The sequence below is a fragment of the Trachypithecus francoisi genome, unplaced genomic scaffold (assembly GCF_009764315.1).
Source record: "Trachypithecus francoisi isolate TF-2019V2 unplaced genomic scaffold, Tfra_2.0 Lachesis_group5, whole genome shotgun sequence".
Lineage (NCBI taxonomy): Eukaryota > Metazoa > Chordata > Mammalia > Primates > Cercopithecidae > Trachypithecus > Trachypithecus francoisi.
The window spans coordinates 130,326,185-130,354,080 of NW_022681470.1; the positions used below are offsets into that span (position 1 = coordinate 130,326,185).

The 27,896-nt window shown below is 42.2% G+C and overlaps 1 protein-coding gene across 5 annotated transcripts; it reads left to right on the forward strand.

Moving 5' to 3' along the window:
• LOC117076635 (zinc finger protein 506-like) lies at positions 1-27,896 on the forward strand. 5 transcript variants are annotated; one of them, XM_033200380.1, is made up of 6 exons: positions 1-222; positions 2,815-3,116; positions 12,925-13,051; positions 13,876-13,971; positions 26,182-27,215; positions 27,522-27,896. In XM_033200380.1, exons 3-6 carry the CDS (start codon positions 13,018-13,020, stop codon positions 27,534-27,536), a joined length of 1,179 nt encoding a protein of 392 aa, XP_033056271.1. In that variant the 5' UTR covers positions 1-222; positions 2,815-3,116; positions 12,925-13,017; the 3' UTR covers positions 27,537-27,896. The 5 variants fall into 5 exon arrangements, with proteins under 5 accessions (XP_033056271.1, XP_033056270.1, XP_033056272.1 ...); XM_033200379.1 differs by lacking the exon at positions 2,815-3,116 and having other exon boundaries at positions 13,897-13,971; XM_033200378.1 differs by lacking the exon at positions 2,815-3,116 and having other exon boundaries at positions 2-222.

The following is a 27,896-nucleotide window of genomic DNA, read 5'->3' on the forward strand; positions in this document are numbered from 1 at the left end:
CTGCAAATCGTCAAGTCAGGTACGCAGCTGGAGCTAACAGGAAGGCTTCCGGCTTCTGGCCTTGGCGTGCCCATTGTCTCTGGCTGCCCTAAGAGCTCCAGGTGTTGTTTTCACTGCTCTGTGGCGTCTGCTCCTGGAGGCCCAGCCTCGGTGGCCCTGTGACCTGCAGGTATTGGGAGAGCCACAGCTAAGACGCTGGGACCCCCTGGAAGCCTAGAAATGGTGAGTGCGGGTTCGACATCCCGAGAGACGGGGAGGGGCTGGTTGGAACTGGGGAGGAAGTGGCTGTGGCAGAATTTAGGCCTCCCGGCAGTTAGCTCAGCAGTCTGCGCTCCAAGTTCTCGTTGCCCAGTTCCGCCTGAGCCATAAGATGGCGGCTGCGTTGACAGCGGGGCCCCGGGGCGTCCTGTCTTTTCCTTGTTTAGTGACTGTGCCCTGGGCTGGAGCCCTCTCTGGGCAGCTCTGCAGCCACGGTCTTTCCCAGATTGTTTAGGGACCACGGGAGGGCCGTCAGGGGAGAATCCTGACTCGGGGTACGGGTTCATGAATGGGAAGAGCTTTGGTTAGTGGGGTTCACAGTTTCTCTTTTCTCCTATTAAAAATTTATGGGACCGGGAGTGGTGGGTCACGCCTGTGATCCCAGCACGTTGGGAGGCCGAGGCGGGCGGATCAGTTGAGGTAAGGAGTTCAAGACAAGCATGGCCAAAATGGGGAAACCCCAGGTCTAGTAAAAATAAAAAAATTAGCTGGGTGTGATGGCAAACGCCTGTAGTCCCAGCTACTTTGGAGGCAGAGGTGAGAAAATCGATTGAACCCAGGAGGCGGAGGTTGCCATGAGCTGAGATCGCGCCACTGCACTCCAGCCTGGGCGACAGAGCTAGATTCTGCCTAAAAAAAAAAAAAAGAGCGGGGAGTCATCGCAAAAATATCAAATAATTTAATCAAAGAGTGATTCAAGAATTGTAGAGCACCTACCTACAGTTTGTGGTTTGTGGTCCATGGGAGGGGCTTGAAGGAAAGACATTTATAAGGTGCATGATGAAGAAAACCAAATTCAATAATTGGTTAGGTATACTTACGTAGTTTTTATTTTTTATTTTTATTATTATTATTATTTTTTTTGAGTCTCGCTCTGTCGCCCAGGTTTGAGTGCAGTCGCTTGATCTCAGCTTACTGCAAGCTCCGCCTCCTGGGTTCACGCCATTCTCCTGCCTCAGCCTCCCGAGTAGCTGGGACTACAGGCGCCTGCCGCCGCCAGGCTAATTTTTTGTATTTTTAGTTGAGACGTGTTTCACCGTGTTAGCCAGGATGGTCTCGATCTCCTACCTCGTGATCCACCCGCCTCGGCCTCCCAAAGTGCAGGGATTACAGGTGTGAGCCACCGCGCCCAGGCTAGTTAGGTAGTTTTTAAATTTGTACAATCGAGGTGGAAATTTCTTGGTTATGTAATCAGAGTTTAATTGGCAGTTTATAGTTGCTTAAGCCTGATTTATTTTTTCCCCTAATGTAGTAATTTACCAAAAAATGCACTTGAGTTTTTATTTTTTTTCTTAGAAGTAGGAATCTGGGTACTAGAGCTTCCTCATTCTAATTGCCTAATTATTTTCACACCCCACAGGGGACTGATTTTTCCCTGGCATTTTTCACGTGTCCCAAGCAGGGCCTCAAGTGTACCTCATGTTCCTCAATTAATCTTTTTTTTTTTTTTTGAGACGGAGTCTTGCTCTGTCGCCATGCTGGAGTGCAGTGGGGCGATGTCACTGCAATGTCTGCCTCTTGGGTTCAAGCGATTCTCCTGCCCTAGCCTCCTGAGTAGCTGGGAGTATAGGCACGTGCCACCACACCCAGATAATTTTTGTAATTTTAGAAGAGATAGGGTTTCACCTTGTTTGTCAGGATGGTCTCTGTCTCTTGACCTGGTGATCTGCCCGTCTCAGCCTCCCAAAGGGCTGGGATTACAGGCGTGAGCCACCGAGCCTGGCCAATAGTCATTTTTTAAAAAGCATTGCATAACGCTATTGAAAATATGTTTTTTGTTTGTAAATATTTCCCATGAGAATAAAGCAAAGAATAATCCCCTGATGCTGTATTATAAAAACTCTCTGTGCCTCTTTGTCTTTTATTTTTCCAGAGAACTTACCGAATGTTTTTGGGTCCAGATTACCCTCTGGAAACTTAATAGGATGATGTGTCCTCAGCCAACCTTCAGTGGTCCTGGGTTTTAGTACTTTCTGGGGATAAACCAAGATACCTACCATGACTATGTCTGTTAGAGTGTCTAGTGAATATTAGCTCTTGGGTCATTTTATGCCATAGGACCACCTGAAGTATGGAGTGTAGCCTCTGAAGGGAGCAGGTGGCAGCCTTGGGGTTGAAAGACAGATCCTGGTGCACTTTTTTTTTTTTTTTTTTTGAAAAGCTAACCCCTTGCGACATGAAGATTATCTTCACTCAACCTAGCTTCCATTTCTTGGAGACAACATTGCTGGTCAGCCAATCAGATGCTGGTATTGAGGGGAAAACAAATTCTGCCCCCTGGATTCTCTTGCATGGGCAGCAGAAAAGTAGTGAAAAATTTGTGAAAAAACACTTCAAAAGACAAAAAAACTGACCCCAGTAAGATGGCGTAAAAACTTAAGAAAGTAAAATGCACGTGGGGCACTCACTGGGGCATAGCGCAGTGTCTCCTGGGAGGGTAGTTATTGACCATGTAACTGAACAGGATGGGGTGGGTGATAGGTTCTGTACCTTGAAAAGATTTGTTCACTTATTTTAACCTCAGGTGTTTTTGTTGTTGTTTTTGTTTTGAAACAGTCTCTGTTGCCCAGGCTGGAATGCAGTGGCTCCATCTCAGCTCACTGCAACCTCTGGCTCCTGGGTTCAAGTGATCCTCATGCCTCGGCCTCCCGAGTAGCTAGGACTATAGGTGCCCACCACTGTGCCCGTCTAGTTTTTGTGTTTTTAGTCGAGATGGACCGGCCGATTTCAAACTTCTGATCATAAGCGATCCACCTACTTTGGCTTCCCAAAGTGCTGGGATTACTGGCGTGAGCCCCTGCACCCAGCTGCATCAATTTTTTAACTGCAATTTGCATTTTATTAGTAGGGCTTGAAAGGTAAGAAAATATTTACAAAGGACATAAAAGAGATGAGTTTCAAAAAATTAGTATTTAATCATATATTTGTTAATAATTCTCATTTATCTTTTTCTTTCCCAGAGTGAGTTTAGGAATTTTCTCAGGTGTGTTTTTTATAGCTGAGTGATTTCAAACAGAATTCTAAGCCGTAGCTTTAAGAATGTTAGCTACCAAGGGAAAAAAGTAGGGAAAATCTCTCTTCCATTTTGGCTGTAGACAATGAAAATGTTTCCACAGGAAAATCTGGTGGATAATGTATGAGTTATATAGATTCGTCAAAACATCAGTACCTCCTTTTGCTGGGTAAATTTGTGACAGTGAATATCTCAGTTCTATATCCTGTTGTCTTGATTTCTGAGTTTAATGCTAAATTATATGTGATGAAACGTGGTACCTTCTAGAAGTGTTCCCATATGATGAATTTTTTACTATATTATTTTTAATATAATAAAATATAAATAGGCTGGGTACGGTGGCTCACGCCTGTAATCCCAGCACTTTGGGAGGCTGAAAGGGGCGGATCACGAGGTCAGGAGATCAAGACCATCCTGGCTAACACGGTGAAACCCCGTCTCCACTAAAAAATACAAAAAACTAGCTGGGTGCGGTGGCGGGCGCCTGTAGTCCCAGCTACTCAGGAGGCTGAGGCAGGAGAATGGCATAAACCTGGGAGGTGGAGCTTGCAGTGAGCCGAGATCCAACCACTGCACTCCAGCCTGGGCGACAGAGCAAGACTCTGTCTCAGAAATAAATAAATAAAATATAAATAATAAAATAATATATTGTTGAAAGAAGTAGATATATTTGCTTTTCTTATGGAGGTATAAAATGCAAGCACCTTAGCCAGGTGTAGTGGCTCATGTCTGTAATCCCAGCACTTTGGGAGGCCCACCCAGGGGTGTTGATCACTTGAGGTCAGGAGCTCAAGACCAGCCTGCTCAACATGGTGAAACCCCATCTCTACTAAAAATGCAAAAAATAGCCAGGTATGGTGGCATATGCCTGTAATCCCAGCTACTCAGGAGGCTGAGGCAGGAGAATTGCTTTAACCCGGGAAATGGAGATTGTGGTGAGCCAACATCACGCCATTGTACTACAGCCTGGGCAACAGGAACGAAACTCCATCTCAAAAAAACCACCAAGAAAAACCAAAATTTAGCCGGGTGTGGTGGTAGGCACCTGTAATCCCAGCGACTCGGGAAGCTGAGGCAGGAGAATTGCTTGAACCTGGGAGGCAGCGGTTGCAGTGAGCCGGGATAGCGCCACTGTACTCCAGCCTAGGCGACAGAGTGAGAATCCGGCTCGGAAAAAAAAAAAAAACAAAGAAAAGAAATATTTCATTATGACCACTGAAAACAAATTCAGCTGATTTTTTTTTTTTTTTTTTTTTGAGGCGGAGTCTCGCTCTGTCGCCGGGACTGGAGTGCAGTGGCCAGATCTCAGCTCACTGCAAGCTCCGCCTCCCGGGTTTACGCCATTCTCCTGCCTCAGCCTCCCGAGTAGCTGGGACTACAGGCGCCCGCCATCTCGCCCGGCTAGTTTTTGTATTTTTAGTAGAGACTGGGTTTCACCGTGTTAGCCAGGATGGTCTCGATCTCCTGACCTTGTGATCCGCCCGTCTCGGCCTCCCAAAGTGCTGGGATTACAGGCTTGAGCCACCGCGCCCGGCCTCAGCTGATTTTTTTAATGAGAAAAAAATGTACAGAGTGTGTGTCTGGCTGTGTGACAGGTAAGAAAAGAGAGCACCATAAACTGTTCCTGGAGCACACAAAGGATGGAGAATTTTATTAATCACAAATATTTTCCAGGATTATCTATGTGTTTCATCTTTCCCCATCTCTTTTCTTTGTTCTATGCATTTCTTCCATTTGGCTTTTCCATAGCTGCATCTTATATATTAAGCCAGTAAAGATAACTACAGTGTTTTGATGAGTTCTGTGAGTAGCTTGCTCTACCGAATTATTGAACTTCAGGGAGGTTATGGGAGTCCCCACGTTTTACACAGTAGCTCAGAAGCATAGATGGGCCCTTGGGGTTTGTGACTGGCATCTGTCATGAGGACAATGTTGTGGGACGGAGCCCTGAATCAGGGTCTGTGCTGACTGTGGGTGGTGTCAGAATTCAAATGTGAGACAATAAGTTAGTGTTGGAGAATTGTTTGATGTTCAGCAAACTCTACAGATGTGGTGCCAGAAAAAAGATACAACGGAGGCCTGACCTGGAATAAAACGTTGGGAGATTGGGAATGGGAGGCTATGCTCTGTTGTATGCAGGCTGTCACACTGCCCATTGTCCTGTGATTCCAGGTCTTCTCTCAGGGTGACAGATGATTGAAAATGTAGAGGAAAGTAGCTCTGATGACAGACTCCCTTTTCCCACAGCTGCCACCACAGGATTCCCACCCACTCACAAACACACACACTAGACATTGACGTGTCCGCACCCCTGCCAAGACTCGGCACTACCCTCAGGAACCTCACAATGATGGCATTTTTGATCGTAGTGTTTCTTGCCAAGAATCCGCAAGTCTCCTAGCATATTCGCACTCACAGACACTGAATCTGCAGCAGCAACCTGTTTTCAACCACTATCCTAGCATTTTGGACCAGCTGTTCATAATCTCACCTGCCTGCATGCACACAGAAATCAAGAGTACAGCCCCGCTGGGACCACTGTCTGTACCAAAAATCAGTCCTTTCACCTACATTGCACTCTCTCCCACCCACGGATTTTTTTTTCTTTTAGCTTTTATTTTTGGTTTGGGGTACACATGTGCGTTTGTTACACAACTAAGATTCTGTCATGGGGGTTTGGCATGCAGGTTATTTTGTCTCTGAGATACTACCCATAGTACCAAACAGGTCTGTCTTCTGATCCTCTTAGTCCTCTCACCCTCCACCCTCAACTAGGCCTCAGTGTCTGTTGTTCTCTATGTGTTCATGTGTTGTTGTTATTTAGCTCTTACTTATAAATAATAACATGCATTTGGTTTTCTTTTTTTTTTTTTTTTTTTGAGACAGAGTCTCGCTCAGTGGCCCAGACTGGAGTGCAGTGGCCGGATCTCAGCTCACTGCAAGCTCCGCCTTCCGGGTTCACGCCATTCTCCTGCCTCAGCCTCCCAAGTAGCTGGGACTACAGGCGCCCGCCACCTCGCCCGGCTAGTTTTTTTTTTAATATTTTTTAGTAGAGACGGGGTTTCACTGTGTTAGCCAGGATGGTCTCGATCTCTTGACCTCGTGATCCGCCCGTCTCGGCCTCCCAAAGTGCTGGGATTACAGGCTTGAGCCACCGCGCCCAGCCTCATTCATTTTTTATAATATCTTTCTTTCTTCTGCTTTTTCCCCCATAAACATTCTTTCAAGTGCATACAGTGTGCAAAATTCAGATGTCCAAGGGTTCAAAAACTCTTTAAAAAGTTCCAAAAATTTTTTTGCTCTTCTTGCTTAAGGGATTTACATTTTATGTAAATATTTTCTCTGCTTTTTTTGTAAATATATGTAAATCATATTAACAGCTAAATAAACCTTTTGTCATTTTTTCTGACTCCAGATTATCTTTAGCTAGTACATCAGATTTTTTGCTTTGCTTTTGGTCCCAAAAAGTTTATTTTTTGCATTTTTAGTCCCTAAAAGTAGACACAGGTTTCTTTAGATAAAAGCTTATTTTGCCGGGCGCGGTGGCTCAAGCCTGTAATCCCAGCACTTTGGGAGGCCGAGACGGGTGGATCACGAGGTCAGGAGATCGAGACCATCCTGGTGAACACGGTGAAACCCAGTCTCTACTAAAAAAATACAAAAAAAAAACTAGCCGGGCAAGGTGGCGGGCACCTGTAGTCCCAGCTACTCGGGAGGCTGAGGCAGGAGAATGGCATAAACCCGCGAGGCGGAGCTTGCAGTGAGCTGAGATCCGGCCACTGCACTCCAGCCTGGGTGACAGAGCGAGACTCCGTCTCAAAAAAAAAAAAAAAAAATGTGATACTGGAGTAGAATATTTTTGTTATTTCTCTTACCCAAGAGCTAGTAAATCAGAACGGGTGATCCAGGTTCTGGAGTTCCACCAGGGCTGTTCCATTTTCTATTTAGAATCAGTCTGAGTCTCCAGCCTGGCTTACCATTGGACCATTGGCCCAGGGTCACTGGGAATTCCCTCAAAATCACCTAGGTGTCTTTGAGGCATTTTTGAGGCATTTGAGATGTCCCGTACAGAATTATGTCAGGCTGACAAGAGTGGTTAATTCTGCTTCTGTCTCAGTGTAAGAGAAATGAGTCATCTGTGTTTGTTCATCCCCTCATACAAGAGGTGTCTTCAGTTGATACCTAGATGAGAGTTTCTCCAATATCCTGGTACTTGGATGATAAACAAGGATGAGATTTGGAGACCCAAATAGATAAAACTAGTAGCTTCCATTTCATATGGCCATTAAAAAAAACATAAAGCAGTCATGGTTCCTACAATCCAGAAACTAGCAACTGGATAAATAATTGAATTGTGCATCATATGGTTGGTACAACAAATACATGTGTCCAAAATCTTGGGCTTTATTTAGGCCACCTTCTTTATATCGTTGTGACTTCTGAGGTCTACATCTGAGGGGATATTTATGAACAGAAGAACTGTTACTATAATTTCTTTTTTTTTTTTTATTTTTGAGAGGGAGTACAGTAGTGTGATCTCAGTTCACTGCAACCTCTGCCACCCTGGTTCAAGTGATCCTACTGCCTCTGCCTCCTGAGTAGCTGGGATTACAGGTGCCTAACATCACGTCTGGCTAATTTTTGTATTTTTAGTAGAGATGGGGTTTCACCATCTTGGTCAGGCTCATCTTGAACTCCTGATCTTGCGATCCACCCACCTTGGCCTCCCAAAGTGCTGGGATTACGTGCGTTAGCCACCACACCCAGCAGTAGAATTTCTATTTATTTTTCCTTGTTAAGTATACGTATTTATTTTCTAATAAAATTGCTCTAGAAGGGCTGAGCACAGTGGCTCATGCCTGTAATCCCAGTACATGAGAGGCCGAGGCAGGCGAATCATGAGGTCAGGAGTTTGAGACCAGCCTGGCCAATATGGTGAAACGCCATCTCTACTAATAATACAAAAATTAGCCAGGCATGGTGGCACGCATCTGTAGTTCTAGCAAATTGGGAGGCTGAGGCAGAAGAATCACTGGAACCTGGGAGGCAGAGGTTGCAGTGAGCCGAGATCGCACCAGTGCACTCCAGCCTGGACGACAGAGTGAGACTGCATCTCAAAACAAACCAAAAAACAAAATTACCCTAGAAGACCTGAAGGGATTTGTTTAAATTGCATATTAGTATATAGTATAAAGTTGACAGGGCAGTGGCTAGAAAAGATTAAAATTGCAGAAGCTCTGGATTTAAGTTTCTTTTAGGTAAGCTTAGAAAAAACAAAACTGGAAGTACCCCAGTGGCATAGAGAACAGGATTCTACATAGCGTCCTCACCCTGCCCCAGACCTGTTCAGATTCACATCTTTTTTTTTTTTTTTTTTTGAGACAGTCTCGCTCTGTCGCCCAGGCTGGAGTGCAGTGGAGCGATCTCGGCTCACTGCAAGCTCTGCCTCCTGGATTCACGCCATTCTCCTGCCTCAGCCTCCCGAGTAGCTGGGACTACAGGCATCCACCACCACGCCCAGCTAATTTTTTTGTATTTTTAATAGAGACGGGGTTTCACCCTGTTAGCCAAGATGGTCTCGATCTCCTGACCTCGTGAGCTGCCTGCCTTGGCCTCCCAAAGTGCTGGGATTACAGGCGTGAGCCACCGCGACCAGCCGCAGAGACACCCTTTTTGGAGACTTTATTTAGTTCTGACCCTACCTTGGAGTCTTGCCTCACAGAACTGATTAAAAGAGATCAGAGTTTTGGCTGATGAATCCTAGTAAGTTTCTAGAGCTGGTGCTCACAATTTCCTGAAACCCAAAAGCAAATAAATGGGAAAAATAAAGTATGTATTTTAGAGTCTTAGTTTTTAACTGTTGTATTAAAACCAGTGCTTGCAGAGACATTCTAATTAGCAACTTGTTTTCTATTCCTGAAGATCCAGTAGTTGTTCCATAAGTCACAAAAAAGTAAATATGAATAGAATAAAATTTTCTGTATACTACATTAAACTCTTCCTTTTTTTTTTTTTTTTTTGAGACGGAGTCTTGCTCTATCACCCAGGCTGGAGTGCTGTGGCCGGATCTCAGCTCACTGCAAGCTCCGCCTCCCGGGTTCACGCCATTCTCCTGCCTCAGCCTCCCGAGTAGCTGGGACTACAGGCGCCGCCACCTCGCCTGGCTAGTTTTTTGTAGTTTTTTTAGTAGAGACGGGGTTTCCCCGTGTTAGCCAGGATGGTCTCGATCTCCTGAGCTCGTGATCCGCCCGTCTCGGCCTCCCAAAGTGCTGGGATTACAGGCTTGAGCCACTGCGCCCGGCCAACTCTTCCTTCTATATCTCTTTCATCTGTCTGTATTTGGCTTTTATTCTACACAATTAAAAAAAAAAAATTGATGACCGAGAAATAGAAGAAGAAATAAAAATGCTGGGACCTTTATCTAAATCCTGGAAAGTATGAAACCCTTAGTACCAGCTCCCAGGGTGTTATGAAAATTAAATCACATAATGTGTTATGCCCAGCACAGTGCTCTGTATCATACCCTTGAGCACATAGTGCCTGCTTAATAAACATTGCATTAGTACATGTGTACACATGTTGCTTTTTAAATACAGACTTATTCAGACATTGCTGCCTTCTGTTTTGTCTGTTAAACTTTAAAGAGCCAGCAAAGAATATAAAACTTTACGATGGAGATGGGTTGTCCTTATTTGTACCAGAAGTATTTGGTTGTGACAAGGGGGCTAAAGTGAGGCCAAAATTACCAAGTGATTTATAAACTCGTTAAAGCCTGAGAAGAATGCTTAGCTTAGTGGTTATCAACCCAGCTTCTCCTTAGGATCACATGGTCAATTTGCAGAAACCTCTTGTGCCCTCCCCACAGCTTCTGTTTATTGTTGTGGGTGGAAGCATCCATGTTGTTTTAATGAAGGGCCTCATATGACTCTAAGGTGAGGCCAGAATCAGGTATGAGGGCTTCAGAATACATTCATGAGAGTTAAGTTCTACCTTTGTACTATAGAGTGGTCACAGGGCCTGTTCTATTTGGGTTTGATAGGGACAGGTCCGCGTCGCACATATTTGCATTACTGTAACAGAAATTACTGGTTTCTGTGGCAGGGGAGGGCACCTGAGGACAGGAAAGGAGAAACATATTTTTATCGTCATGGAGCAGCTCATTGTGCCTGAATCTCTTCTGTTTTAAAGGACAGAAATGGGTTGACTTTTTCTTTTTCTGTCAGTTGATGTCATCCTAGCAGGTAAACATGTAATACTGACACCTTTAAAGGCATATTGTCAAGATGCAGGTGTAATTTATCCAGAGAGTCTCATCTGGGAATGAATTCCAGAGAAGGTGGAAGAAGAAAAAAAAGGCTTTTCTTTAGGTAAACGTGTGTCAGATGAAGAGCTGTGTCCACTCTTCCTCCTGGACTGCCATGCATTTAGTACTCACACACCTTCTCTACTTGTGTTTTTCCTCCCTAATGAGTTTGGTTTAACTACTTGTTAAAATTCTTATAGTCAAGGGTCTCTGAAAAATACTTCTTTCGTATATCTCAGAGCCTTCTCTTTATTTGCTGCATCATAGCTTCTTATATGCCATGCAGGATTCTCAACAATAATTTATGATCTGCAATATTAAAAATGTGTCCTTTGTGGCTGTTGAACATGGAAAGATGTGGATACTCAAGATTTCTATTGGGGAAAAACTCTGGTCCTTAGTAAAAATGTAGAACATGTAATGTTGAGGCTCCATCTGTGTGTTCCATTAGCTCTATGCGGAATGGAATTAAGAAAATGCGTATTAAAATGGGATGGCATTTATTAACCAGAAAGTTCTGAAAACAATTATTAGGAGATACCTGCTCTCTAGGGTGCTGCATAAAACTGATGTTTCTTTCTTTTTCTTTTTTTTTTTCTTTTGAGACGGAGTCTCACTGTATCACCCAGGCTGCAGTGCAGTGGCGCAATCTCTGGCTCACTGCAAGCCCCGCCTCCCAGGTTCACGCCGTTCTCTTGCCTCAGCCTCCAGAGTAGCTGGGACTACAGGCGCTCGCCACCACGCCTGCCTAATTTTTGTATTTTTAGTAGAGACAGGGTTTCACCCCGTTAGGCTGGTCCTGAACTCATGACCTCATGATCCGCCCACCTAGTACCTCCCAAAGTGTTGGGATTACAAGTGTGAGCCATCGCGCCAGGCCTAAAACTGATGTTTCTTTATGGTTAAACTCAGACTATAATTTTCCTTTTTGGGGCAATATTTCAACAGTGATGCTGTGTTCTTCTGTGAGCATTAGCACAACATAAAAATCTGTCCTAGGGCAGTTAATGGTTTATGATTCACTTGGTTAAGTAGCTGTCTGACAGATTTTTTTCACTATAGAGTTATTTTTCTCTTTATTATTAAGTAGCTTTATGCAGCTGATGTGCATAAACCATCATATTTAATCTGGCAGCTGTCCTTTCTTATTTTTTTCCTACATATTTTTCTTTGATAAATGAGGGCTCTTTGTTTATAGGCTAGAAAATATGGGAAAAACACAGGCTCTTCCACTTAGTAAATGTTTGAAAAAATATCCCTCTTGGGCCAAAAACATTCACATTACTGGTGTGTTAGAAATTCAAAAAATTGGCCGGGCGCGGTGGCTCAAGCCTGTAATCCCAGCACTTCGGGAGGCCGAGACGGGCGGATCACGAGGTCAGGAGATCGAGACCATCCTGGCTAACACAGTGAAACCCCGTCTCTACTAAAAATACAAAAACTAGCCGGGCGAGGTGGCGGGCGCCTGTAGTCCCAGCTACTCGGGAGGCTGAGGCAGGAGAATGGCGTAAACCCGGGAGGCGGAGCTTGCAGTGAGCTGAGATCCGGCCACTGCACTCCAGTCCGGGCGACAGAGCGAGACTCCGCCTCAAAAAAAAAAAAAAAAAGAAATTCAAAAAATTGGCCGGCCGCAGTGGCTCATGCCTGTAATCCCAGCACTTTGGGAGGCTGAAGCAGCAGATCACCTGAGGTCGGGAGTTCAAGAGCAGCCTGACCAACATGGAGAAACCCCATCTCTACTAAAAATACGAAACAAAAAATTAGCCGGGCGTGGTGGTGCATGACTGTAATCCCAGCTACTTGGGAGGTTCAGGCAGGAGAATTGCTTGAACCCGGGAGGCAGAGTCTGGTGAGCTAAGATGGCACCATTGCACTCCAGCCTGGGCAACAAGAGTGAAACTCCATCTATAAATAAATAAGTAAATAAGAACGACTTTATTTCAGATCTTCTGGGAAAAAAAAAAAAACCCTGCATAACAAGGTCTTCAGCTTATTGTACATATTAAAATTTGAGAGGTGCCTTCTAACTCAGCATTTCTATCTGAAAAATATTCACAACTCATTCCGTATGATGTAAATATAGCACTCAAAAATGTACATGTTCGTGTTCATGGCCTTAATTTTATACTTTATTATCAAGAAAAATATATGAACTGATGTGGATCTTGTGCTGCTCTTTTTTCTCAGAGTTAGAGAATACATTAGAGAATATTTCTGTGTTGAAAACATTTTATTGGATAATTCTAGTCCTATAAGTCAGAACCACTTCTCTTTACTCTCTCATTTCACCTTAAGTCAAAAATTCCGCCCATGGCCACTTGGTAAAAATATGTGTGTGTGTGTTTTTCAGGGACCATTACAATTTAGAGATGTGGCCATAGAATTCTCTCTGGAGGAGTGGCATTGCCTGGACACTGCACAGCGGAATTTATATAGGGACGTGATGTTAGAGAACTACAGAAACCTGGTCTTCCTTGGTGAGGATAACTTGAGTACATAATTAATAATATACCCTAAAGGTTTTATTTCTCTTTTTTGTGGAATTTTTTTAGTAATTTATTTGCATATAAGAGTTTCAGATACCCTTTTTCCAGAAAAATCTTCAGAGTTTGTTCATTTAGAAAAGAATTTCTTCAAGATGTTTAATCTTAATCCAAACTTTCCACATTCCTGAGTTAAGCTTTATTCTTCACTCCAAATTAGTGGTAATTCCAAAAATTTAGTGGCATAAAATATTGTTGCCCCCACCTGAAAATCTAATTGCCACCACCAATTTTTGATTTTAGTAGTACTAGGTAGTAAAATTGAGAAACCTACAAATTGAAAGTATTTTCTAAATATTTAGAAATTTCTGTTATAGGGCAGGCGTGGTGGCTCACGCCTATAATCCCAGCCCTTTGGGAGGCCGGGCAGGTGGATCACCTGAGGTCAGGAGTTCGAGACCAGCCTGACCAACATGGTGAAACCGTGTCTGTACTAAAAATACAAAAAATTAGCCGGGCGTGGTGGCAAGCTCCTGTAATCCCAGCTACTCAGGAGGCTGAGGCAGGAGAACCGCTTGAACCCAGGAGGTGGAGATTGTGGTGAGCCAAGATCGAGCCATTGCATTCCAGCCTGGGCAACAAGAGCGAAACTCCATCTTTAAAAAAAAAAAAAAGAAAGAAAGAAATTTCTGTTATAACTTAGTATTTTAGTATTAATTTACTAGAATATTTTATCACATCCTCTCTGCTGAGCACATGACTAGCTTGTAATTGGAGAATATGAGCAAGATTCACGTTATTTATTCTTAATAAAACAGGTATTGTTGTCTCTAAACCAGACCTGATCACCTGTCTGGAGCAAGGAAAAAAACCTTTAACTATGAAGAGACATGAGATGATTGCCAAACCCCCAGGTAGGTGTGAGTGAAAATGAATACAACAGACGACACGGATAAGAGGTCCCAAGGTCAAAGAGAAAGCGAGTCCTTAAAATGTTATATGGGAAGCTCTGTTCCCAAGGAAATAGTTCCTGGGCAGCTTTTTTTTTTTTTTTTTTTAATTTTGCTCTTACAAAGAGACATCTGTCTTATGTTTTTAAATTCTCTAGAGATTCTACTTTTCTTTCAGTGAGCTTCCTTCGAGTTCACAGTGAGAGCCAAAGTCCTCTTCATGACAGATAAGAGACTGCACAATCTGGCTGCTTTTCCATTGTTTTGGGGACACACAAGTATCTGCATGATTTTGAGAAACTAAGACTTTTATTTTTTTTTTTTTTGAGGCAGAGTCTTGCTCTGTCGCCCAGGCTGGAGTGCAGTGGCTGGATCTCAGCTCACTGCAAGCTCCGCCTCCCGGGTTCCTGCCATTCTCCTGCCTCAGCCTCCCGAGTAGCTGGGACTACAGGCGCCCGCCACCTCGCCCGGCTAGTTTTTTGTATTTTTAGTAGAGACGGGGTTTCACTGTGTTCGCGAGGATGGTCTCGATCTCCTGACCTCGTGATCCGCCCATCTCAGCCTCCCAAAGTGCTGGGATTACAGGCTTGAGCCATGAAACTAAGACATTTTTAAGTTCTCTTTTTGCATCAGGTCTTAAATGTGTGTGAAAGTATTAGGTTCTGTTCCACTTTTTTGTCCATTTTTGTTTTTATTACTATATAGTCTTGAAATATATAGCTTGAAATTTTAAGTATGATATCCTGCTTTGTTCTTTTTCCTCATGATTGCTTTGGCTATTCAAAGTTTATTTTAGTTTCATGTAAATTTTAGAATTGTATTTTCCATTACTGTGAAAAAAATACCACTGCAATTTTAATAGGAAGTTTATTGAATCTATAGATTACTTTGGATAATATGGCACTAAAATAATATTTAATCTTTCAATCCATAGACATAAACTATTTTAAAATTTACTTGAATCTTCTCTGATTTTTTTTTTTTTTTTGTATTACCTCCTTGGTTAATTTTTTCTTCAGAAATTTATTATTTAATGCTATAGTAAATAAGATGTTTTTCTTTATTTTATCAGATAAACTCTATGAAACCATAGATATACTTTTATGTTAATATTTTGCTAATTTAATTAGTGTATTTATTAGTTTAGACAGGTTTTAATGTACTATGTATGTTTTTGTTTTTGTATTATACTTTAAGTTCTAGGGTGCATGTGCACAACATGCAGGTTTGTTACATAGGTATACATGTGCCATATTGGTTTGCTGCACCCATTAACTCATGATTTATGTTAGGTATTTCACCTAATGCTATCCCTCCCAAAACCCGCCACCCCACAACAGGCTGGGCCCATTGTGTGATGTTCCCCGCCCGTGTCCAAGTGTTCTCATTGTTCAATTCCTACCTATGAGTGAGAACATGCGGTGTTTGGTTTTCTGTCCTTGTGATAGTTTGCTCCGAATGACGGTTTCCAGCTTCATCCATGTCACTGCAAAGGACATGAACCCATCCTTTTTTATGGCTGCATAGTATTCCATGGTGTATATATGCCACATTTTCTTAATCCAGTCTGTCATTGATGGACATTTGGGTTGGTTCCAAGTCTTTGCTATTGTGAATAGTGCCACCATAAACATACATGTACCTGTGTCTTTATAGTAGCATGACTTAATCCTTTGGGTATATACCCAGTAATGGGATGGCTGGGTCAAATGGTATTTCTAGTTCTAGATCCTTCAGGAATCGCCACACTGTCTTCCACAATGGTTGAACTAGTTTACAGTCCCACCAACAGTGTAAAAGTGTTCCTATTTCTCCACATCCTCTCCAGCATCTGTTGTTTCCTGACTTTTTATTTATTTATTTATTTTTTTTTATTTTTTATTTTTTTTTGAGGCGGAGTCTCGCTCTGTCGCCCGGACTGGAGTGCAGTGGCCAGATCTCAGCTCACTGCAAGCTCCGCCTCCGGGTTTACGCCATTCTCCTGCCTCAGCCTCCGAGGAGCTGGGACTACAGGCGCCCGCCACCTCGCCCGGCTAGTTTTTGTATTTTTAGTAGAGACGGGGTTTCACCGTGTTAGCCAGGATGGTCTCGATCTCCTGACCTCGTGATCCGCCCGTCTCGGCCTCCCAAAGTGCTGGGATTACAGGCTTGAGCCACCGCGCCCGGCCATTTCCTGACTTTTTAATGATTGCCATTCTAACTGGTGTGAGATGGTATCTCATTGTGGTTTTGATTTGCATTTCTCTGATGACCAGTGATGATGAACATTTTTTCATGTGTCTGTTGGCTGCATAAATGTCTTCTTTTTTTTTTTTTTTTTTTTTTTTTGAGACGGAGTCTTGCTCTGTCGCCGGGGGCTGGAGTGCAGTGGCCGGATCTCAGCTCACTGCAAGCTCCGCCTCCCGGGTTCACGCCATTCTCCTGCCTCAGCCTCCCGAGTAGCTGGGACTACAGACGCCCGCCACCTCGCCCGGCTAGTTTTTGTATTTTTAGTAGAGACGGGGTTTCACAGTGTTCGCCAGGATGGTCTCGATCTCCTGACCTCGTGATCCGCCCGTCTCGGCCTCCCAAAGTGCTGGGATTACAGGCTTGAGCCACCGCGCCCGGCCAAATGTCTTCTTTTGAGAAGTGTCTGTTCATATTCTTTGCCCACTTTTTGAGTTTTTTTTTTCTTATAAATTTAAGTTCTTTGTAGATTCTGGATATTAGCCCTATGTCAGATGGGTAGATTGCAAAAATTTTCTCCCATTCTGTAGGTTGCCTGTTCACTCTGATGGTGGTTTCTTTTGCTGTGCAGAAGCTCTTTAGTTTATTTAGATCTCATTTGTCTATTTTGGCTTTTGTTGCCATTGCTTTTGGTGTTGTACTCATGAAGTCCTTGCCCATGCCTATGTCCTGAATTGACAAAATTGACCGTATAGTTGGTAAACCATTCCTCAGCAAATGTAAAAGTACTGTGTATGGTTTTTTAAATATAAGATTGTATGATCTACAAACAGCATTTTACGTATTTTTCTATTTCAGTGGATTTTTTTTTTTTTTTTGACTAATTCTTCTGCCACATCCAGTGCTAGATTAAAATAGAAGCATTGACGGCCGGGCGCGGTGGCTCAAGCCTGTAATCCCAGCACTTTGGGAGGCCGAGACGGGTGGATCACGAGGTCAGGAGATCGAGACCATCCTGGCTAACACGGTACAACCCCGTGTCTACTAAAAAAATGCAAAAAACTAGCCAGGCGAGGTGGCGGGCGCCTGTAGTCCCAGCTACTCGGGAGGCTGAGGCAGGAGAATGGCGTGAACCCGGGAGGCGGAGCTTGTAGTGAGCTGAGATCCGGCCACTGCACTCCAGCCCGGGAGACAGAGCGAGACTCCGTCTCAAAAAAAAAAAAAAAAAAAATAGAAGCATTGACAATGGGCACAATATAGTTTCGTATTGGTGTCTGAATTTGATGGAGAAAAACACCTCTTCAAGTTTTTGTAAACTGATTTTTTAGAAGGTAAAAAATCTTCTTTTATTGGGCCCTTAGCGTGATGAAATGCCCTCTGAATTTGTAGTGAAGAGGGATTGTAGCTTGGTCACAAGGCTGCTGGGTCTGCACTATGGCCCACCTTTAGTTGGCTTGTTACAGGGACTTGGGTGGTTGTAATTCCTATTTTATTTTTGGACAGACTGAATACCCTTCAGGACTTTGCTCCGTAGGGCAGACACTAGGGCATGTTTTTGCAGTCGGGCCTGCATATGGTGGGCCTTGTATCAGGATGTGGATGAGTATGGTTTTCAGTGAGTACCAGAGAATATTTCCTCAGGTAACTGTGTGGGTTTCTGTATAGGCAGAACTGGCCATAAACTGTGGCTCAGGTAACTGAAACTGAGTCACTGAACTGTTGCGGGGACCACAGTAAAGGCCAAGGTCTGCAGGCCTGCCTACATGGCTGTAAATGGGTGCCTTCCTCCAGGTCTCTGGAATGGCAGGACCTCTGCCAGACTGTGGCTGGGAGGAGTTTCACATAGTTTCAGAGTAAGTTCAGAATTCTCAGTCAGACCAAGCTGAGTGAACCCTATCCTGGTCTGTAGCCACGAACAGGGGTCCTGTAGTTTCCCACCTGAATCAGGGCCTGCCTTCTGAATAGAACACTTCTCAATCTTAAGCTTTAACAGCGTTTCAGAACTCCCTCTCTGGATCTCAAATCTTACAGGCACTTATTTTGGAGATAAGGTCTTGTAGCAGACTGGTCTCAAAATCCTGGCCTGAAGCATTTCTCCAACCTTAATGTATCATGGAGCTGTCATTACAGGTGTAAGCTGGTAATGCCTGTAAGCAGGCATTAGCCTGGTTCTCTCATAAAGGCATTCTTGTCAGGGATGGCTGACCCTTGTTTTGCTGTAAAGGGATGTGAAAATAGGGGACTTTTAATCTTTTCGTCTTGGTGAGATCACTCTCCCTATCCATTTTTACTTTCTGTTTTCTGTTTCAAATTTGTCTGTAATTTTAGATTCAGATGTTTAGGACAATACGCTAGAATTTGCATGGCCAGAAGTAAATTAGATAATTAGTAGACACTCCATATTTACTAAAATAGTTGCTTATAAATTTAAGTTTGCTGCAGGCAAAAAGGAATTACAGAATTTTCATCTACTTTCTTCAGCTTATATCTAAATAATAACATAGTTTATTTCCTAATATTTGTTTTACATATCAGAGGGTCTAACCCTACTCTGCAAAATATATATTTTTTTCTTTATTTAACAATATGTCTATTCTTTTCTTCTAAAGTTGATTTCAGCAGTTTCATTTTGTGTAAGAATATTTAAAACATAAAAAGTAACACTAGGCCGGGCGCGGTGGCTCAAGCCTGTAATCCCAGCACTTTGGGAGGCCGAGACGGGTGAATCACGAGGTCAGGAGATCGAGACCATGCTGGCTAACACGGTGAAACCCCGTCTCTACTAAAAACTACAAAAAACTAGCCGGGTGACGTGGCGGCGCCTGTAATCCCAGCTACTCGGGAGGCTGAGGCAGGAGAATGGCATGAACCCGGGAGATGGAGCTTGCAGTGAGCTGAGATCTGGCCACAGCACTCCAGCCTGGGTGACAGAGCGAGACTTCGTCTCAAAAAAAAAAAAAAAAAAAGTAACACTAGTTTCTTTTAAATCATTATTTATTAAAAATTTCTCATTAGAATCTTCTGTGTATAATTATACTGCATAGTCTCTGAAATTGTACTGCCACACAGTGCATGCCAGTGATTCAAAATACCTGCATTTAATGAGTACACCTGTAGACCTTTTTTTTTTTTTTTTTTTTTTTTGAGACAGAGTCATGCTCTGTCACCCAGGCTGGAGTACAGTGGTGCATGTGATTTTGGCTCACCTCAACCTCCACCTCCTGGCTTCAAGCATTTCTCGTGCCTCAGCCTCCCAAGTAGCTGCAATTACAGGCATGTGTCACCATGCCTGGCTAATTTTTGTATTTTTTGTAGAGATGGGGTTTCACCATGTTGGTCAGGCTGGTCTTGAACTCCTGACCTCAGGTGATATGCCCGCCTCGGCGTCCCATAGTGCTGAGATTACAGATGTGAGCCACTGCACCTGGCCTAACAATGTGTTTTTTTTTTTTTTTTTTTTTTTTTTTTTTGAGACGGAGTCTTGCTCTGTCGCCCAGGCTGGAGTGCAGTGGCCGGATCTCAGCTCACTGCAAGCTCCGCCTCCCGGGTTCACGCTATTCTCCTGCCTCAGCCTCCGGAGTAGCTGGGACTACAGGCGCCCGCCACCTCGCCCGGCTAGTTTTTTTGTATTTTTTAGTAGAGACGGGGTTTCACCATGTTAGCCAGGATGGTCTCGATCTCCTGACCTCGTGATCCGCCCGTCTCGGCCTCCCAAAGTGCTGGGATTACAGGCTTGAGCCACCGTGCCCGGCCAACAATGTTTTTTTAAATTATACATCAGTGTTGCATACCAGATTTTATGAGTAAACATTTCTCTTATTATTGTTCTGAAGTTCCATGTTACTGTGTTTTTTCAGAGTAGGTTTCCTTTTTTTTTTTTTTTTTGAGACAGAGTCTCACTCTGTCACCCAGGCTGGAGTGCAATGGCACAATCTCAGCTCACTGCAACCTCCACCTCCCAGGTTCAAGCGATTCTTCTGCCACAGCCTCCCGAGTAGCTGGGACTACAGGCGTATGCCGCCATACCCAACTAATTTTTGTATTTTTAGTCGAGTTGGGGCTTCACCATGTTGGCCATGCTGGTCTCAAACTCTTGGCCTCAGGTGATCTATCCGTCTCAGCCTCCCAAAGTGCTAGGATTACAGACTCGAGCCTCCGTCCCCATCCTTTTTTTTTTTTTTGGGATGGATTCTCGTTCTGTCACCCAGGCTGGAGTTCTATGGCATGATTTTGGCTCACTGCAACCTCCACCTCCTGGATTCAAGCGATTCTCCTGCCTCAGCCTTCTGAGTACTGCGGGAACTACAGGTGTGCCATGCCCTGCTAATTTTTGCATTTTTAGTAGAGATGAGGTTTCACCACGTTTGTTTGTCAGGCTGATCTCGAACTCCTGACCTGAAGCAGTCCACCCACCTTGGCCTCCCAAAGTGCTGGGATTATGGGTATGAGCCACCACACTCAGGCATTTTTTGGGTTTTTTTGAAGGGAGTTTTGCTCTTGTTGCCCAGGCTGGAGTACAGTGGCATAATCTTAGCTTACTGCAACCTCCACCTTCCGGTTTCAAGCGATTCTCCTGCCTCAGTCCCCTGAGTAGCTGGGAGTACAGGCACGTGCCACCATACCCAGCTCATTTTGTATTTTTAGTAGAGATGTTACCATGTTGGTCAGGCTGGTCTCAAACTCCTGATGTCAGGTGATCCACCTGCCTCCGCCTCCCAAAGTGTTGGGATTACAGGTGTGAGCCACCACTCCTGGCCTGAAACAGTTTTTTAATCCTATCTAGGTGAGTAGTCATAAAAATTCTTCTAATTTCAACATCTATTTATTTATGAATCTATATTATTTTGTGTGGGAGACACACATAACAAAATGTTTTATCTGTCAAAAACACATAACAAAATTTATAATAAAGTATTTCTAGGCCAGGTGCAGTGGCTCATACCTGTAATCCCAGCACTTTGGGAGGCCAAGGCAGGCGGATCATGAGGTCAGGAGATCGAGACTATCCTGGCCAACATGGGGAAACCCTGTCCCTACTGAAATACAAAAAACCGGGCATGGTGGCGCATGCCTGTAGTCCCAGCTACTCAGGAGGGTGAGGCAGGGGAATTGCTTGAACCCAGGAGGCAGAGGTTGCAGTGAGCTGAGATCTTGCCACTGTACTCCAGCCTCAGAGGCAGAGTGAGACTCCATCTCAAAAAATAAGAAGAAGAAGAAGTATATATATGTATACTATTTAGTCATGTTGACATTGTTATGCATCATATCACTAGAATATTTTTATGTTGCAGAGCTAAATCTCAATATACATTAAACAACTACCAATTCTTCCCATTTGATAGCACTTTTAAAGCACCACTTTTTCCAGTTTCTAAGAGTGTAACTGCTTTATACATCTCAATCTGTCTTTTTGTGGCTGGCTCATTTTATTTTGCATAATGTCATCAATATTTCTCATAATAGTTGTTAGAGTATTTTCTGCTTTTTGAACATTGAGTGATATGCTAGTATTTTTATATCTACTGATTTGGTGACAGAAATTTGCATTGCTTTTATCTATTGGCTTTCAGTAGCGGTGCTGCTATAATTATGTGAAAGATGATATATGTGCTGCATTGTGTTTTGTTAGTCTACTTTTTCACCTTTATACTCATACCAAATTGTTTTAATTCTGTAGCTTTTTGATGTGTTTTGAAATCAGAAATTTTAATGCCTCCAACTTTTTTTTTTTAAGATTGTTGGGTACTCTATTGCCTGTTTACATTCTATATTCTTTTGGATTTGCTGTTTTTATTTCTTCAAAAATGCAATGAGAAATTTGAAAAAATTCCATTAAATCTATAGATTAAATTGAGCGGTATAGACATCCTCACAATATTATTTCCTTTTTGATTGTTTTTGAAATGGAGTTAAATTAACCCGCCTCAGCCTCCTAAAGGAGTGAGCCACAGCATCCAGCCGAGTTATTTGAACAAGTGCATGCTCAAGAGTGTGTTGAATCATTTCTATACATTAGTAAATTTTTCAGTTATTTATATTATTGTCTTATACTCTAATTCCATTTTTGTCATAGAAAGTAATTATGAAATTTCAGTTTTAAAAATGTGTTAAGACTTTGTTTTTGACCTAACAGGTGGTCTGTAAAGAGGAATGTTGTATGAGCTATTGAGAAGGCTGTGTATCCTGATAGTGTTGAGGAGTATTCTCTGTACCTTCAATAGAAATAATTGTTTTTTACTGCCTTCTAGTCTTCTGTTCCCTTACTAATACACTGTCTTGTTTTATTATTATTACAGAAAGTGGGGTATTGAAATATCCTACTATAATTATATTGCTCTCTCTCTGTTTATTCAGCTTTGTTAGTATTTGCTTCATATATTTGAAACCCCAATTTGAAACACACAAACACAAAAATACACACATGGATAAACAAATTTGTCACAGCCTGGCGCAGTGGCTCACACCTGTAATCCCAGCACTTTGGGAGGCCGAGGCAGGCAGATCACAAGGTCAGGAGATCAAGACCATCCTGACTAACACGGTGAAACTCCATCTCTACTAAAAAATACAAAAAAATTAGCCGGGCGTGGTGGCAGGTGCCTGTAGTCCCAGCTACTTGGGAGGCTGAGGCAGGAGAACAGCACGAACCCAGGAGGTGGAGTTTGCAGTGAGCCGAGATCGCACCACTGCACTCCAGCCTGGGTGACAGAGCGAGACTCCATCTCAAAAACAAAAAAAAAAATTTGTCATAGGTTCCCAGTGAATTAATGTATATATTGTTTAATGTCCTTCTTTATCTTTTGAAGTTTTGACTTAAAGTACATTTTATAAAATATGACAGTTTTTGACTTAACATGTAGCTTGTGTAATATTATTTTGACCTCTTCTGCTCTCATTTTGTTAATATTTACATGAAATTTCTACTTCTGTCTTGCCACTTTCAGTCTTTTCTTGTCATTAGATCTCAAGTGACTCTTGTAAAAAGGCAAGTTGAATCTTGATTTTTAAAGTTTTTTAATGAACCTCTTTATTAAAAGTATGTCTCCCGATTGGAAAGATAATTATATATATTTAAATAGTTTTCTGAAAGAGAAAAACTTAGTTAATAAAATAATTGTTTTGATTCTTGTATCTTTCTGTCTCATTTTCTCTTTTTTAAATTTTTTTGATTTTTGTATTGACATGCTTTAAGTTTTTTTCTTTTTTTTGTGTATTTATACAGATATTTTCTTAGTACCTTGGGGTATACCTAAAACCTCTAAAAGATCCAACAATATATTTTAATGTGGTAAAAAATTAACTTCAGTTGCATACAAAAATTCCTCATTATTACATCTGCCTTCAACTTTGTTATTGATTTTACTAATTATATCTTTATGTTGTCTATTCGTTAACAGATGTTAATTTCTATACTTTTATCTTTTAAATTTTAGAGAATTAAAAATGTTTTCTGTACCATTATGATAATGTTAAGAAATTCCATTTTTATGTATGTGCATATCTTTCCCAGAAACTTACATATTTTCATATGATTATGTGTTGTTTTCTTGCATTATGTTATTTTCTGTGGAAAAAAACTCCTTTCAGCATCCTTGATATGTAGGGCATATGCAGTGCCAATATACTTTCTCAGGATTTGGTTATTTTGGAAGGACTTCTTTTTATTTGGTGGTACAATTTTGCTGATGGTACTATTCCCACTTAACAGCTTTTTTTATTATTATTATAACTTTAATAACAATATCACAGTTTCCTTTTGACCTGCAAACACGTTTTTGATAAATTTATTGGTTATCTCATAAGACTGTGCTTATAAATGGCCATCATTTTTATCTTGTAGCTCCCAAAATTCTTTTCTGATCTGTGATTTTTGAAATTTTGTTTATATATGTGTTTGTTATAAATATATGTTTGGGTGTATCCTAGTTCATCTTTTCAGCTTTTTCATATTTACACCATTTTTTCTTTCTTTTAAGAAATTTTTCGGCCGGGCGCGGTGGCTCAAGCCTGTAATCCCAGCACTTTGGGAGGCCAAGACGGGTGGATCACGAGGTCAGGAGATCGAGACCATCCTGGCTAACACGGTGAAACCCCGTCTCTACTAAAAATACAAAAACTAGCCGGGCGAGGTGGCAGGCGCCTGTAGTCCCAGCTACTAGGGAGGCTGAGGCAGGAGAATGGCGTAAACCCAGGAGGCGGAGCTTGCAGTGAGCTGAGATCCGGCCACTGCACTCCAGTCCGGGTGACAGAGCGAGACTCCGCCTCAAAAAAAAAAAAAAAAAAAAAAAAATTTTTCACTTAGTTTTTGTATTTTTTACTTCCACAATTTGTTTTCTATTTTAATATTTTTGGTGTTATCGTCATTTTTCTGATCTTCAGTAATTGTCTGTGTTCCTATTTCACTTCATGAATATTGTTCAATTTATTTTATTTCATTTATTTTATTTTTCCTGAGACAGTCTCGCCCAGGAGTGCAGAGCTGTGATCTCAGCTCACTGCAACCTCTGCCTCCCAAGCTCAAGCGATTCTCCTGCCTCAGCCCCCCGAGTAGCTGGGATTACACACACCTGCCAGCACGCCTAGCTAATTTTTTTTTATTTTTAGTAGAGACAGGGTTTCACCACGTTGGCCAGGCTGATCTTGAACTCCTGACCTCAAATGATCTGCCTACCTCTGCCTCTCAAAGTGCTGGGATTACAGGTGTGAGCCACCGCGCCTGGCCTTTTTAATTTTATTTTTGAGACAGAGTCTTGCTGTGTTGCCCAGGCTGGCAGTGGCACAATCTCTGCTCACTGCTTCCCTTCCTGGGTTCAAGCAATTCTCTTTTGTCAGCCTCCCAAGTAACTGGGATTATAGGCAAATGCCAAGACCACCAAACCTGGGCTGTTCAATTTATTTGGAATTTTAAAAATTATACACTTTTTATTGTTGTGTTTGAAAATTTTATAATTTTTTGATGGGGCCATATCACCCTAATATTTTGTATACATGGTAATCTTTGAGATTTAGACATTAACAAAAAGCTACCTGTTACTATCTTTATAATGTAACTCTGTCCTGGCATAGTCTGAAATCAATTGTCTTGGCTAGAGATTCTGGGAATTTCTCAAACATGTTTTTAAGATGTGTCTTGTCTAAAATTTTGTGTTGTTAAATCGGCTTATTCATTCAGTAATAACTTGCTTCACCCATTCCGTGTTTGGGATACTGCAGTTTCTCTGCTTCTGTAACATTTACCTTTAGACTCAAAGGGTCATTCCAATGTATATTACCATTTCATGTCATGGGAGACATTAACCAGTATCTAAGAAAGCCCCTAGAAGCCAGAAATAAAGATGTATGTGCCAATATTTTTCTTGTTTTTTAAAAAAGGAACCAGGAGTTGGCAATTTACATTTTTGGGTGCATGTGTGAGACAGAGTCTTACTCTGTTACCTAGGCTAGAGTACAATGTCATGATCTTGGCTCACTACAATCTCTGCCTCCAGTTCAAGCAGTTCTCCTCCCTCAGCCTCCAAAGTAACTGGATTACAAGTACCTGTTACCATGCCTGGCTAATTTTTTTGTATTTTTGTAGAGATAGGGTTTCACCATCTTGGCCAGGCTAGTCTTGAACTGTTGACCTCATGATCTACCTGCCTCGGCCTACCGAAGTGCTGGCATCACATATATGAGCTAGTGTGCCCAGCCTGCAATTTACTTTTAAAGGCACAATGTTACACTGGAGAGCAGGAAGAGCTGTGTTGGGTATAAATAATAGACTTCTCCTTTTCTTCCATGTGGCTCTTTGCATTGTGGGGTCCTTCACACACTTAACTCATTTATAAATTTTTTACAAATGTATTTTGGTCAGTATGTTTTTGTTACAGTTATAAAGAAATTACAGCTTGTGGTATTTTGCTATGTCATCTTCCTTATGTAGTTTGTATAATTTTATAGATTAGATTTCTAAAGTATATTTATCTGAGTCTAGCAATTGAAGTAATATGTTTTTATTTTTTCTTTCAGTTATGTGTTCTCATTGTGCCCAAGACGTTTGGTCAGAGCAGAGCATAAAAGATTCTTTCCAAAAAGTGATACTAAGAAGATATGAAAAATGTGGACATGACAATTTACAGTTAAAAAAAAGCTGTGAAAGTGTAGATGAGTGTCCGGTACACAAAAGAGGTTATAATGGACTTAAACAATGTTTGACAACTACCCAGAGAAAAATATTTCATTGTGATGAATATGTGAAATTCTTGCCTAAATTTTCAAATTCAAACAGACATAAGATAAGAGATACTGGAAAAAAACCTTTTAAATGTATAGAATATGGGAAAGCTTTTAACCAATCTTCAACCCGTACTACATATAAGAAAATTGATACTGGAGAGAAACACTACAAATGTGAAGAATGTGGTAAAGCCTATAAGCAGTCCTCGCACCTTACTACACATAAGAAAATTCATACTGGAGAGAAGCCCTACAAATGTGAAGAATGTGGCAAAGCCTATAAGCAGTCCTGTAACCTTACTACACATAAGATAATTCATACTGGACAGAAACCCTACAGATGTAGAGAATGTGGCAAAGCTTTTAACCACCCCGCAACCCTTTTTTCACATAAGAAAATTCATACTGGAGAGAAACCATACAAGTGTGATAAATGTGGCAAAGCCTTTATTTCATCCTCAACCCTTACTAAACATGAGATAATTCATACTGGGGAGAAACCCTACAAATGTGAGGAATGTGGCAAAGCTTTTAACCGTTCCTCAAACCTTACTAAACATAAGAGAATTCATACTGGAGATGTACCCTACAAATGTGATGAATGTGGCAAAACCTTTACTTGGTACTCAAGCCTCTCTAAACATAAGAGAGCTCATACTGGAGAGAAACCCTATAAGTGTGAAGAATGTGGCAAAGCCTTTACTGCATTCTCAACTCTAACTGAACATAAGATAATTCATACTGGAGAGAAACCTTACAAATGTGAAGAATGTGGCAAAGCTTTTAACTGGTCCTCAGCCCTTAATAAACATAAGAAAATTCATATTAGAAACTCGGCCGGGCGCGGTGGCTCAAGCCTGTAATCCCAGCACTTTGGGAGGCCGAGACGGGCGGATCACGAAGTCAAGAGATCGAGACCATCCTGGCTAACATGGTGAAACCCCGTCTCTACTAAAAAATACAAAAAAAACTAGCCGGGCGAGGTGGCAGGCGCCTGTAGTCCCAGCTACTCGGGAGGCTGAGGCAGGAAAATGGCGTAAACCCCGGAGGCGGAGCTTGCAGTGAGCTGAGATCCGGCCACTGCACTCCAGCCTGGGCAATAGAGCGAGACTCTGTCTCCAAAAAAAAAAAAAAGAAACCCTACATAGCAAAGAATGTGGAAAATCTTTTAAATGTTCCTCAACCCTTAATAAGCATAAGATAATTCATACTGGAGAGAAACCCTATGAATGTGATGAATGTGGGAAAGCCTTTAACCAGCCCTCGACTCTGACTATGAGAATTTATATGGAACATAAACCTTACAAATATAAAGAATGTTACAAAGCTTTTTAAGGAAGTTCTCAACCCTTATTACACATAATTTATACTGGACAGAAAGCCTGCAAGTTTGAGTTTCACTCTTGTCACCCAGGCTGGAGTGCAATGGCACGATCTCGGCTCATGGCAACTTCTGCCTCCTGGGTTCAAGCCATTCTCCTGCCTCAGCCTGCCGAGTAGCTGGGATT

Coding starts and splice junctions, on each gene's coding strand:
- LOC117076635 (XM_033200378.1), top strand. Junction 13,052..13,875: donor CAGAAACCTGGTCTTCCTTG/GTGAGGATAACT, acceptor TTAATAAAACAG/GTATTGTTGTCTCTAAACCA. Junction 13,972..26,181: donor GATGATTGCCAAACCCCCAG/GTAGGTGTGAGT, acceptor TTTTTCTTTCAG/TTATGTGTTCTCATTGTGCC.